Source organism: Mauremys mutica, unplaced genomic scaffold, assembly GCF_020497125.1.
Source record: "Mauremys mutica isolate MM-2020 ecotype Southern unplaced genomic scaffold, ASM2049712v1 Super-Scaffold_100475, whole genome shotgun sequence".
Lineage (NCBI taxonomy): Eukaryota > Metazoa > Chordata > Testudines > Geoemydidae > Mauremys > Mauremys mutica.
Window position 1 is genome coordinate 1 of NW_025423349.1, and position 13926 is coordinate 13926.

General features: G+C 66.5%; 1 protein-coding gene across 1 annotated transcript; it reads right to left on the bottom strand.

Moving 5' to 3' along the window:
* Nucleotides 1-3: 3 nt before the first annotated feature.
* Nucleotides 4-8511, bottom strand: LOC123361386 (ephrin type-B receptor 4-like; the record flags this gene model as incomplete). Its single annotated transcript, XM_045001405.1, has 8 exons — nt 8486-8511; nt 7682-7837; nt 7623-7632; nt 5860-5929; nt 3287-3357; nt 1212-1896; nt 361-516; nt 4-33 (listed from the first exon to the last, which is right to left on the bottom strand). Coding segments are annotated over exons 4-8 (994 nt in total), but the record flags the coding sequence as incomplete, so codon positions are not given.
* Nucleotides 8512-13926: the final 5415 nt, after the last annotated feature.

Consider the following 13926-nt stretch of genomic DNA (forward strand, 5'->3'; position numbering starts at 1 on the left):
GGGGCACGATGCTGCGCGGGGCCGAGGGGGTCGCTGCAGGGGGGGGGAGAAGAGATGGAACCCAGGAGTCCGGGCTCCCAGCCCCGCCTGCTCCAACCCACCAGCCCCCACTCCCCTCCCAGAGCCGGGGAGAGAACCCAGGAGTCCTGGCTCCCAGCCCCCCCTGCTCTAACCCACCAGCCCCCACTGCCCTCCCCGAGCCGGGGAGAGAACCCAGGAGTCCTGGCTCCCAGCCCCCCCTGCTGTGACCCACCAGCCCCCACTCCCCTCCCAGAGCCGGGGAGAGAACCCAGGAGTCCTGGCTCCCAGCCCCCCCTGCTCTGACCCACCAGCCCCCACTCCCCTCCCAGGGTGACTCACTGGTGCAGGGGGAGCCGGGGGGGTCGGCGCTGGCGCGGAAGTACCCATTGCGGCAGGAGCAGATGGAGGCGCCGGGCGCTGAGGAATAGCTGTAGGGGGGGCAGGGCTGGCAGAGCCCCTCACCCTGCGCGGCCTTGAAGGTGTCGGGGACACAGGCTGGCGAGACAAAAAGGGTCAGACAGCGCCTTCCTGGGAAACAAAGGGTTAAACAGCCCCCGCCCCAGAGGTGGCCGCATCTCAGCGCCGGGCGAGGGGTCCCCGGGTAACCGGCCGCCCCGCCCCAGAGGTGGCTGCATCTCAGCGCCGGGCGAGGGGTTCCTGGGTAACCGGCCGCCCCGCCCCAGAGGTGGGCGCATCTCAGCGCCGGGCGAGGGGTCCCTGGGTAACCGGCCGCCCCGCCCCCGAGGTGGGCGCATCTCAGCGCCGGGCGAGGGGTCCCCGGGTCACCGGCCGCCCCGCCCCAGAGGTGGCTGCATCTCAGCGCCAGGCGAGGGGTCCCCGGGTCACCGGCCAACCCGCCATTGGAAAACCCGCGATTCAGCCTACCAGCCTGGAACCCAGGTGTCCGGGGCCCCCAGCTCAGAACCCAGGCGTCCGGGCCGCCTCGGAAGCCCGGCGTCCGCCCCGCCCTTCCCCCCAGAACCCAGGCATCTGGCTCCCCACCCTAGGAACCCAGGCGTCCGGGCCCCCCAGCTCAGAACCCAGGCATCCAACTCCCCATCCCGGGAACCCCGGCGTCCGGGCCCCCCCGGCTCAGAACCCAGGCGTCCGGGCCGCCTCGGAAGCCCGGCCTCCGCCCCCGCCCCGCTCCCCAGCACCCAGGCCTCCGGCTCCCCACCCCGGCGCCTCACCTCGGCACTGCGTGTTCCCCTCGGCGGCCTCGCGCCCGGCCAGGCAGACGCAGCCGGCGGGCGCGTGCTCGGCCCAGCGCCCGTCCTCCCGGCAGTACATGCTGAGGGGCCCGGGGCCCTCGGGCTCGGCCCCGGCCACGCAGGCGCCGGCCACGGGCGTCACCAGCTCCCGGGGCACCGTCGCGGGGAAGGCGGCCAGCCGGGCCACGGCCCCGGGGCACTTCTTGAAGTAGAGCCGGACCCCCAGCAGCGCCATGCAGGCCCCCTGGTCCTGGAAGGCCACGTAGAAGCCGGCTTTGCTCAGCGGCCCGAGCCGCAGGGTCTTGACGTTCACCTTGCCGCTGGCCTCGGCCCCCGGCCGCTTGCGGGTCAGGTGCTCGGCCGCCACCGTGTCCACCTTGACCCAGGGGTTCTCCAGCCAGGGCGGCTCGGTGGCCGTGGCCAGGTCCCGCTCGGCCTCGTAGAAGAAGACGTTGAAGGTCTCCTTGCAGGCCCGGGCCGGGCGCGGGAGGGAGAAACACTCCACCACCGTGTAGCGCAGCTCGGCGTAGACGTGGGTCGCCCCCCGGCGCGGCACGAAGCCGCTGCGCAGCCAGGCCTCCCGGCCCGGCCCCTCCACCGCGCACACCTCGAAGGTGCGCACCGAGCGCTGCCGCTCCTCGTCCAGCCCGCTCAGCTCCTCCCACTGCCGGGGGGCGCGCGGGGGGAGGAGACGGGGGCAGAGAGCAGGCGATTAGGAGATGGGGGGCAGGGGGTGGGAGAGATGGGAGATGGGGTGCAGGGGGTGATGGGGGATGGGGTGCTGGGGGAGATGGGGGATGAGGTGCAGGGGGAGATGGGGTGCAGGGGGTGGCAGGGATGGGGAATGGGGTGCACAGGGGGATGGGGTGCACGGGGGTGGCAGAGATGGGGGGGATGGGGTGCAGGGGGAGATGGGGTGCCCGGGGAGATGGGGGATGGGGTGCAGGGGGAGATGGGGGCTGGGGTGCAGGGGGAGATGGGGTGCAGGGGGTGGGAGAGACGGGGGATGGGGTGCAGGGGGTGATGGGGGATGCAGTGCAGGGGGAGATGGGGTGCAGGGGGTGGCAGGGATGGGGAATGGGGTGCCCGGGGAGATGGGGGATGCGGTGCAGGGGGAGATGGGGTGCAGGGGGAGATGGGGTGCACGGGGGTGGCAGAGATGGGGGGATGGGGTGCAGGGGGAGGAGACGGGGCAGTGAGCAGGCAATTAGGAGATGGGGCGGGGAAGATGGGGTGTAGGGGGTGCAGGAGGAGACGGAGAGATGGGGTGCAGGGGGAGATGGGGTGCAGGGGGTGGCAGAGATGGGGAATGGGGTGCACGGGGAGATGGGGAACGGGGTGCAGGGGGAGATGGGGGATGGGGTGCCCAGGGAGATGGGGGATGGGATGCAGGGGGAGATGGGGGATGGGATGCAGGGGGAGATAGGGTGCAGGGGGTGGCAGAGATGGGGGATGGGGTGCACGGGGAGATGGGGGATGGGATGCAGGGGGAGATAGGGTGCAGGGGGTGGCAGAGATGGGGGATGGGGTGCACGGGGAGATGGGGGATGAGGTGCAGGGGGTGGCAGAGATAGGGGATGGGGTGCAGGGGGAGATGGGGGGATGGGGTGCAGGGGGAGGAGACGGGGCAGTGAGCAGGTGATTAGGAGATGGGGCGGGGAAGATGGGGTGTAGGGGGTGGCAGAGATGGGGGATGGGGTGCAGGGGGAGATGGAGAGATGGGGTGCAGGGGGAGATGGGGTGCAGGGGGTGGGAGAGACGGGGGGATGGGGTGCAGGGGGTGGGAGAGACGGGGGGATGGGGGCAGGGGGAGGAGACAGGGGCAGAGAACGGGGAGGGAAGATAATTCAGTCAGCGGGGGGGGGCAGACACCCAGCTCCCCCTGTTCCTCCACAGGCCCCCCCCAACATGCCCCCCCCGCCTCCCCAGAACCCACCGAGCTCCCCCATACCCGGGGTCCCCCCATCTCACCGAGCCTGCGACCCGCCCGGCCCCTCCCCCCACGCCCCCTTCACCTGCCCCTCCCCCCCGGCCCCCACCCGCCAGCCCCTCACCTGGCCGTCCGTTTGGGGGTACGTCGTCCACTTGAGATCCGACGTCTCCAGCCAGGTGTTCAGCAGGGTCTCTGGGAGACGGAGAACGGGGGGGGGGGGGGGGGAGGGTTACGGTCTGGAGTGAGGAGCGGAGAACCCAGGAGTCCTGGCTCCCAGCCCCCCTGATCCAATCCACCAGCCCCCACTCCCCTCCCAGAGCTGGGGAGAGAACCCAGGAGTCCTGGCTCCCAGCCCCCCTGCTCTAACCCACCAGCCCCACTCCCCTCCCAGAGCCGGGGTGAGAACCCAGGAGTTCTGGCTCCCAGCCCCCCTGCTCTAACCCACCAGCCCCACTCCCCTCCCAGAGCCGGGGAGAGAACCCAGGAGTCCGGGCTCCCAGCCCCCCCACCCCAGAGCCAGGGAGCAAACCCCTGAATCCTTTCCCATGCAGACAGGTGCTGTGGGGTGGTGGGTGATGGATCATTACGGGGAGAATCTGAGTCTGTTCGGGGCGAGGGTCTGACCCAGGGGAGCCGCGTACCCCTGGGGTACACAGAGGCCTTCCTGGGGGCACACGGAGACGCCTGTCTCGCTTTCCCGCAGGCCGCGGCCTCCTTCGCACAGCCCTGGTGCCGCGTGCTCGCACGGCCCTGGTGCCCCGTGCTCGCACGGCTGTGCGAGGCTTCTGTCCCACTCGGGGGCCACACGGGGAAACCAGCAACCGGCCGGACTCCAGGGCGGGGACTGGCTGGCTCAGGGGGGCGGGGAATGGGGCAGGGGCCTGTCCCCTCTGGGGGGCGCCGGCTCCCACCCGGCCCCAGCTCCAGCCCCCCCCGTCCCCTTCTGGGCCTCCCGGCTCCAGCTGCCAATCCGTGACCCCTCCCCCCGAAATCTGTTTTCTCCTCCGTCCCGGGCTAAATCCATGCCAGATGTGAACGAACTCCCGGCCGCTGCGCCCGCCCGGCTTCCCAGAACGGGGTGGGAGGTTCCCAGCAGAGCGGGGGCTCAGAGCCAGGACGCCTGGGTTCTCTCCTGACTGGCGCCAGGGCCCCAGGCTGCGAGTTCAAATCCCGCCACCCCACCCCCCCGAAAGAATTGGGGGCGGGAGAAAGGAGTTAAATCCCTGGACAAGGAGGAGTGTTCCCACTTCATGGGACTAACAGTGGGACGAGAACCCAGGAGTCCTGGCTCCCAGCCCCCCCTGCTGTGACCCACCAGCCCCCACTCCCCTCCCAGAGCCGGGGAGAGAACCCAGGAGTCCTGGCTCCCAGCCCCCCCTGCTCTGACCACTGGCCCCCACTCCCCTCCCAGAGCCGGGGAGAGAACCCAGGCGTCCTGGGCGGAAAGGTTGGGGGAGAAAGGGACGGAGGCGAAATCCGGGAGTACGATACATCTGCCAAGGCCTTTCGGGGGGCAGGGGGAGTGAAGGGGCGAGACGGGGGGGGGGGCTAATGAAGGAGGAAAGTCTGGGCCATGGAGCCGCAGAGTTTTCAAAGGCAAAAGAAAATCTTCGCTCGGCGGAACAAACCCCGAGGAAGAAAGAGCCGGAGGGCAAGAAAGACAGAATGAAAGGGGGGTGGGGGGTGGGTTCCTGGTTTCCTTCACGGCCTGTTTTCTCTTTCCACGAGCCGACTTCCGCGCTCTGCTGCTTTTCGGCAGCGGATCTTGCGCGAAGGAAAGAGAAAACTTTGCCAAACCCACTTTTTCTTAGTGTAAAAAACACTGTCACCCCCTGCTCGACCCACCAGCCCCCACTCCCTTCCCAGAGCCGGGGAGAGAACCCAGGAGTCCGGGCTCCCAGCCCCCCTGCTCGACCCACCAGCCCCCACTCCCCTCCCAGAGCCGGGGAGAGAACCCAGGAGTCCTGGCTCCCAGCCCCCCCAGCTCTAACCACCAGCCCCCACTCCCCTCCCAGAGCCGGGGAGAGAACCCAGGAGTCCTGGCTCCCAGCCCCCCCTGCTCTAACCACCAGCCCCCACTCCCCTCCCAGAGCCGGGGAGAGAACCCAGGAGTCCTGGCTCCCAGCCCCCCCTGCTCAACCCACCAGCCCCCACTCCCCTCCCAGAGCCGGGGAGAGAACCCAGGAGTCCTGGCTCCCAGCCCCCCCTGCTCGACCCACCAGCCCCCACTCCCCTCCCAGAGCTGGGGAGAGAACCCAGGAGTCCTGGCTCCCAGCCCCCCCTGCTCTAACCACCAGCCCCCACTCCCCTCCCAGAGCCGGGGAGAGAACCCAGGAGTCCTGGCTCCCGGCCCCCCCTGCACTGACCCACCAGCCCCAACTCCCCTCCCAGAGCTGGGGAGAGAACCCAGGAGTCCTGGCTCCCAGCCCCCCCTGCTCTAACCCACCAGCCCCCACTCCCCTCCCAGAGCTGGGGAGAGAACCCAGGAGTCCTGGCTCCCAGCCCCCCTGTTCTAACCCACCAGCCCCCACTCCCCTCCCAGAGCTGGGGAGAGAACCCAGGAGTCCTGGCTCCCAGCCCCCCCTGCTCCGACCCACCAGCCCCCACTCCCCTCCCAGAGCCGGGGACAGAACCCAGGCGTCCTGGCTCCCAAAGACACAGAAACCTGTACAAATCCCCCCAGCTCTCACTCACCCTCCACCGCCTGAGTGAGGGGAATCCAGAGACAAAGCAGCCAGAGCTCCATGGCCGGGGTCCCGAATTCCTGAGCAGGGGAAAAGCTGCTGTCGCAAAATCCTGATCAACCAAGGGTGGCGGGGGGTGGGGTGGGGTGGTAAATCCCCAATCGGGAAAACTTTACTCCAGAAAAATAATCCTTTGCCCAGAAACACGGCAGCCCAACCCGCCTTGGTCCGGGACACCCGAATCCCGCAGATTTCCCTCGCTCGGGAAGGGCTCCGCTACCCCCCGATAGCCGGAAAATTCGACCCACACAAATATTTACGTCCTAATAAATGACCAAGTCTGGAAAAGATTAACCTGGGAATACATTTCTGGCCTGGAAAAATCAACTCCCTCCCGCCACAAATGGTTTCGATTCTAGAGGAAATTCTCCCTCGGCTAAGAAGCGAATCAGCCCCCCGAAAGGTCCCTAATCTGGAAACACTCAGCCCCCAAGCGCCTCTCGTCGAGCACAAAATGGACACCCCATTTCCCCCTAGTCTAGAGGGAAACGATCACTTTCCCCCCAGTCGGCAAAAATGGAAACCCCCAAATGTCTCCGAAGCTCCGAAACTTTTAACGCTCCATTTTTGCCCGGTCCAGAAAGTTTTAACTCCTCACTTTGTCTGACTCCCCCAACTCTAGAAAAAGGAAACCCTGGGTTTCCCCCGCCCCAATCTACAAAAATTAAACCCAGGTTGCACCCTGATCTCGAAAAATAAACCCAGACTTCCCTCCAATCTAGAAAGAAATAAACCCTGATTTCACCCCAATGCAGAAAATAACAAACCCAATTTTTGCCCCGATCCAGAAAAAATAAACCCAGAAATCACCCTGATCCAGAAAATTAAAACTACCTTTCTTCCCAATCTAGAAAAACAACAACCCAGATTTCACCCCAATCTAGAAAAAAATTAAACCCAAATTTTGCCCCGATCCAGAAAAAAATATACCCAGAAATCACCCGGATCCAGAAAAATTAAACCCAGATTTATCCACAATCTAGTTAAAGTGAAGCCCAGATTTCACCCCAATCCAGAAAAGAATAAACCCAAATTTTGCCCCATCCAGAAAAAATAACCCCCCCGATTTCGCTCTGATCCAGAAAAATTAAACCCGGATTTCTTCCTGATCCAGAAAAATTAAACCTAGATTTATCCAGTCTAGAAAAAAGTTACGCCCAGTTTTCGCCCTGATCCAGAAAAGATTAAACCCTGATTACATCCCAATCCAGAAACAATACACCCAGATTTCGCCCTGATCCAGAAAAATTAAACCTGGATTTCTTCCCAATCTAGAAAAAAAATAAACCCAGATGTTGCCCTGATCCAGAAAAATTAAACCTGGATTTCTTCCTGATCCAGAAAAATTAAACCTGGATTTCTTCCCATCTAGAAATATTAAACACAGATCTCACCCCAAGCTATAAAATTACCCCAGATTTCTGCCCAGTCAAGGAGGGTGGGAACAAATCCAGATTTGCCTCTGAATCTAGAAAAAATAATCTCAAAAATAAGTTTCTTGTCGGAGGGGGAATCAGGTTTCCCTACAAACGTGGACTCTGGCAAATCAACGGAGCCAAACACCGTCCGGCTAGAAAACCTGGATTCTCCCAAACTCGCCGACCCTGGCCAAAAGTTGGTTCTGGAGAAATTCCTGAGCCGGGATCCCCTAGAAAAGTCCGGCGTCTCGGCGCTCCCGAAAAGCGGTGGGTCTAGAGCAGGGGGTCCAGAAACCTCTCGAGTCGGGGACGCTTCGAGCCCCGGCCAAGGGCCCGTCTCCGGAATAGCTGGTCCCGAAACAATGGGGTGAGTCCAGAAAAGTGAAGCCGCCCGGCCGGCCTAGACGCGCTCCCACGAGCCGGTCCCGAGCCCGGTCCCGGTGGACAAAGGAAGCCCCAAAACTGCAGAAACTGGGGGGCGAGGGGGGACCCCAAGATTTTTGGAGGCAGCTGGAAAAAGAAAGAAAGACAAAACCAACTAGCATCCAGGCAGGGGGAAGGCGTCTGGCCTTGGCTCAGGATTCTGCCCCCCCACTTCCAGCTCTTTGCAAGAAGCACCCCCAATTTCCTCCCATGTCCCCCCAAATATATAGCCCCCCCCCAAACATGGGCTAGCACTGCCTCTGGCCGGCGAGCCCCCCTTCCCTCCCACCTGGGGCACGCAAGGCCTTTTGCAGAGGTGCCCCCCAAAAGTTTTTCCCAGTCCCCCAAAGCGGCTGCCCGCAAAGGGGTCCCCCCAATCTTGCTGAGAACCCCCCCCCGAAACTCTTTGCAATAAGTTTCTCACCCCCCCCCCCAGATCTGCGCACAACTCAGCCCCACCCCCCCCAAAATCTTGGGGCCCCCCCAGAATGAGGCTTCGCCCTGCCCGACAGCACCCCGAGATCCTGGCTCGGGGGGACCCCAAAGTTTGCAAACCCGCCCCCGCCCCCTCCCCCTCCCCCTCCCAGCCGCGAGTCGCTGCCCCGGGCCCCTGCCCTGAGCTCCCGGGTGCAAAGCGGTGGGGGGAGAAAATCCCCCCCCCAAAGCCCCCCCTCGCTCCCGCCCTGGGGATCCCCCCAAACCCCCCCGCGCAGCCCCCGAGATCCCCCCGCTCACCCCGGGCTGCGGCTGCAACTTTCTGAGCCCGGCGGCGGGGGGGAGGGGAGGGGTCTGCGGAGGGGCGGGGTGTGGGGGGGTGTTTACGCGAGGGGGGGCGTGGGGGGCGTGTGTGTGTGTGTGTGTACGGGTGTAGGGGTGTTGCAGGCTGCGCTGTGTGTACCGGGGCAGCGCGATGTGTTGTGTTGAGTTGTGTGTCTGTGTACAGGGGTTGTAGCAGGGTGTGGGTGTGGGGTGTGTGTGTGTGGAGAGGGGTTGTTGCAGGCTCTGTGTGTTTGTGTGTGTGTGTACTGGGGCAGCGTGAGGTGTGCTCTGTGTGTTTGTGTGTGTGTGTACTGGGGCAGTGTGAGGTGTGCTCTGTGTGTTTGTGTGTGTGTACTGGGGCAGTGTGAGGTGGTGTGTGTGTGTGCGCAGGGGGGTTGTTGCAGGCTGTGGGATGTGTGTGTGTGTAGGGATTGTGTGTACGGGGGCAGCGTGAGCTGTTGTGCTGTGTGTGTGTGTGTGTGCGCAGAGGGGTTGTTGCAGGCTGCGGGATGTGTGTGTGTGTAGGGATTGTGTGTACTGGGGCAGCGTGAGGTGTTGTGCTGTGTGTGTGTGTGCACAGAGGGGTTGTTACAAGCTGCGCTGTGTGTACAGGGGCAGCATGAGGTGTTGTGTTGTATTGTGTGTGTGTGTGTAGAGGGGTTGTTGCAGACTCTGTGTGTGTAGGGATCGTGTGTACTGGGGCAGCGTAAGGTGTTGTGCTGTGTGTGTGTGTGTGTGTGCGCAGAGGGGTTGTTGCAGGCTGCGGGATGTGTGTGTGTGTAGGGATTGTGTGTACTGGGGCAGCGTGAGGTGTTGTGCTGTGTGTGTGTGTGTGTGTGCAGAGGGGTTGTTGCAGGCTGCGGGATGTGTGTGTGTGTAGGGATTGTGTGTACTGGGGCAGCGTGAGGTGTTGTGCTGTGTGTGTGTGTGTGTGTGCAGAGGGGTTGTTGCAGGCTGCACTGTGTGTACTGGGGCAGCGTGAGGTGCTCTGTGTGTGTGTGTGTGTGTGTGTGTGTGTGTGTGTGTAGAGGGGTTGTGGCAGGCTGCGCTGTGTGGGGTGGGTCCTGCTTTGAGCAGGGGGTCGGACTAGACACCTCCCGAGGTCCCTTCCCACCCCGATAGTCTGTGGTTCAATGAGCCCGTGTTGTGGTGTTGTGTTGTGCTCTGTGTGTGCGTTGGGGAGGGAGGTGCAGTGAACGGGGCGTGTCCCCCCTGCTGGCTGCCATGGGAACTGCCCCTGTGTGTCAAAAGCCCTGTACTGCCGACACCCGAGGGTGATGTGGCCACATCTCAGCACCGGGCGAGGGGTCCCTGGGTAACCGGCCACCCTGCCCCAGAGGTGGCCGAGGGCTGGTGGGTCAGAGCAGGGGGGGCTGGGAGCCAGGACTCCTGGGTTCTCTCCCCGGCTCTGGGAGGGGAGTGGGGGCTGGTGGGTTAGAGCAGGGGGGCTGGGAGCCAGGACTCCTGGGTTCTCTCCCCGGCTCTGGGAGGGGAGTGGGGGCTGGTGGGTTAGAGCAGGGGGGGCTGGGAGCCAGGACTCCTGGGTTCTCTCCCCGGCTCTGGGAGGGGAGTGGGGGCTGGTGGGTTAGAGCAGGGGGGCTGGGAGCCAGGACTCCTGGGTTCTCTCCACGGCTCCGGGAGGGGAGCAGGGGCTGGTGGGTCAGAGCAGGGGGGCTGGGAGCCAGGACTCCTGGGTTCTCTCCCCGGCTCTGGGAGTGGAGTGGGGGCTGGTGGTTGGGGGGGGGGGGGCTGGGAGCCCGGATGCCTGGGTTCTCTCCAGGCTCTGGTCTCCTCCTCCCTGAGGGTGACAGAGAGGGGAAGATAAAAAGAGACGTTAAAAACACCCCGCAAATGCGGCCCAATAAGGAACATCTGGACAGATGTGTCAAAGAGACGAAGGAACATCCCTGCTCCCCCCCACCCCCAGCTCTGCCGGTGCCCCTCACTCCCGACCCGCAGCCCCGGTTAGCCCCGCCCTGCCCCCCCCCCCCCGCAGCCCCTCACTCCCCTCCCCAGTCAGGGACAGGCCTTGTGTTTCTTCAGGCCCCCTGCCTGGTGCGGGGGGGGCGAGGAGCGGGGGGGGGGGGGTGTATCTATTGCACCAGATTCCCCAGGCACCTTATCTCAGCTCTGCAGAGTCTAACAGTCCTTGGGGTCATGGTGCAATTTAAGTCTGGGCCTGAGGGTCAGAGCTGGTGACCTGTGTCCGGCCACGCTGGCAAGCCGGACTCCCAGGGGCTGCGGGTCGGGAGTGAGGGGCACCGGCAGGGCTGGGCCGGCGGGGGCTGCGGGTCGGGAGTGAGGGGCACCGGCAGGGCTGGGCTGGCAGGGGCTGCGGGTCGGGAGTGAGGGGCACCGGCAGGGCTGGGCTGGCAGGGGCTGCGGGTCGGGAGTGAGGGGCACCGGCAGGGCTGGGGGGGCAGGGGCTGCGGGTCGGGAGTGAGGGGCACCGGCAGGGCTGGGCTGGCAGGGGCTGCGGGTCGGGAGTGAGGGGCACCGGCAGGGCTGGGCTGGCAGGGGCTGCGGGTCGGGAGTGAGGGGCACCGGCAGGGCTGGGCTGGCAGGGGCTGCGGGTCGGGAGTGAGGGGCACCGGCAGGGCTGGGCTGGCAGGGGCTGCGGGTCGGGAGTGAGGGGCACCGGCAGGGCTGGGCTGGCAGGGGCTGCGGGTCGGGAGTGAGGGGCACCGGCAGGGCTGGGCTGGCAGGGGCTGCGGGTCGGGAGTGAGGGGCACCGGCAGGGCTGGGCTGGCAGGGGCTGCGGGTCGGGAGTGAGGGGCACCGGCAGGGCTGGGCTGGCAGGGGCTGCGGGTCGGGAGTGAGGGGCACCGGCAGGGCTGGGCCGGCGGGGGCTGTGGGTCGGGAGTGAGGGGCACCGGCACGTGCTTTAGGGTTCCAGCCTCCCTCCTCCCCCATGACCTCCACAGCTGTTTACGGCTGGTTCAAGGACTTGGTGGCCGATGGCTATCGGGGCGGCTCACGAGACCCAGCCGGGCTCAGCCCATCCCATCTGGGCTGCGTTATTTACTATAAACAATTCCCAGTCGCCCCCTCCCAGCTCCCGCTGCACGGAGCCCTGCCGGTGCCCCTCACTCCCGACCCGCAGCCCCTGCCCCCCCGGCCCTGCCGGTGCCCCTCACTCCCGACCCGCAGCCCCTGCCAGCCCGGCCCTGCCGGTGCCCCTCACTCCCGACCCGCAGCCCCTGCCAGCCCAGCCCTGCCCCCCCCAGCTCTGCCAGTGCCCCTCACTCCCGACCCGCAGCCCCGGCCCGCCCAGCCCTGCCCCCCCCAGCTCTGCCGGTGCCCCTCACTCCCGACCCGCAGCCCCTGCCCGCCCAGCCCTGCCCCCCAGCTCTGCCCCCCCCCAGCCCTGCCGGTGCCCCTCACTCCCGACCTGCAGCCCCTGCCCCCCCAGCCCTGCCCCCCAGCTCTGCCCCCCCCCAGCCCTGCCGGTGCCCCTCACTCCCGACCTGCAGCCCCTTCCCCCCAGCCCTGCCGGTGCCCCTCACTCCCAACCCACAGCCCCTGCCAGCCCAGCCCTCACCCCCCCCTTTTAATTGAAAGCAGCCCCAATTTATAGGGTGATTGAAGGAGCCGCCCCCCCCTCTCCACTCCCCCCCCGGCCCGGGGTCTGTTTCCTGACCCCTCTGGCCTGGCAGGGCCGGGTGGGGAGATAAGGCCGGGGGAGCCCGGGGGGGGGGGCACCCCTGGGTCTGTCTGCGCTGGTGCCTCCCAGGGACCCCCCGGGGGGGGAGTTTCCATGGGGCCGGGGCCAGGATCGGGGGAAATAAGCGTTCGTTGGCCTGGTCTCTGATGGGGGGGGCAGCGAGGACACGGCCCCCAGCCCCCGCCCCGCAGCCCCCTCCGCGCACGGCCCCCCCCCAGATCTTGGTCTGGGCCGAGTTGGGTATAAAATCTCCATCCCCCCACACCCCGTCTTCCCCCCTCCAGCTCCATCCATCAACCCCCCCAGCCCCGCACCGTGCCACCCTCCCCACTCCCTGCCCGGTGACCCCAGCTGTTATAACCATCCCGATCTCAGCCGGGGAGCCCAGACGCCTGGGTTCTCTCCACGGCTCTGGGAGGGGAGTGGGGGCTGGTGGGTCAGAGTGGGGGGGGGGCTGGGAGCCAGGACTCCTGGGTTCTCTCCCTGGCTCTGGGAGGGGAGTGGGGGCTGGTGGGTTGGAGCAGGGGGGGCTGGAAGCCAGGACTCCTGGGTTCTCTCCCCGGCTCTGGGAGGGGAGTGGGGGCTGGTGGGTCAGAGCAGGGGGCTGGGAGCCAGGACTCCTGGGTTCTCTCCCCGGCTCTGGGAGGGGAGTGGGGTCTGGTGGGTCAGAGCAGGGGGGGCTGGGAGCCCGGACTCCTGGGTTCTCTCCCTGGCTCTGGGAGGGGAGTGCGGGCTGGTGGGTCAGAGCAGGGGGCTGGGAGCCAGGACTCCTGGGTTCTCTCCCCAGCTCTGAGGCGGGTATCTTCTGCCCACAGCCGGGGTGCAGACACCAGATTCCCTCCTGGCTTCTCTCTGATGTGCCCCCCTGGCCCTGCCGCCGCGCGGAGGCGGGGGGCAGCGGAAGGGGCAGGGCGGGGTGTCCTGGGCCTGTTTTCCTTGGGCTGGTTGGAGCCAGGCAGGAAACCTGCTCAGAGAAGAGCGAACCACCGGCCCCCCCCCCCCCCCGGGTCAAAGCCGGGGACAGGGGGAAGCCAAGGGGTCTGGTCTCTCTCAGCCCCTGGTGGGGGGTGTGTGTGTCCCAGGCTAGAGCTGCCAACCCCTGCTCAGCACAGCCGGTCCTGGCGAGGCCCAGAACCCAGGAGTCTGGGCTCCCAGCCCCCTGCTCTACCCATTGGCCCCCGCTCCCTATTCTCCCGGCAGTCAGGAAACTCCCTTTGTTCTGCCGTTTCCGTGGGAGGGGAGCGGGGTCAGGGCAGGATGTGACACCTCATTTCCCCAGCTCCTCCGCCTCCGCCAGTCCCGCGGCCCCTGACCTGCCGCGGGGCTCCCACTACTCCAGCCCTGGCTGCTTCCATAACAGAGCAGCTGCGCCCCGCCCCAGAGGTGGGCGCATCTCAGCGCCGGGCGAGGGGTCCCTGGGTAACCGGCCGCCCCGCCCCAGAGGTGGGCGCATCTCAGTGCCGGGCGAATCTCAGCGCCGGGCGAATCTCAGCGCCGGGCGAGGGGTCCCTGGGTAACCGGCCGCCCCGCCCCAGAGGTGGGCGCATCTCAGCGCCGGGCGAGGGGTCCCTGGGTAACCGGCCGCCCCGCCCCAGAGGTGGGCGCATCTCAGTGCCGGGCGAATCTCAGCGCCGGGCGAATCTCAGCGCCGGGCGAGGGGTCCCTGGGTAACCGGCCGCCCCGCCCCAGAGGTGGCTGCATCTCAGCGCCGGGCGAGGGGTCCCTGGGTAACCGGCCGCCCCGCCCCAGAGGT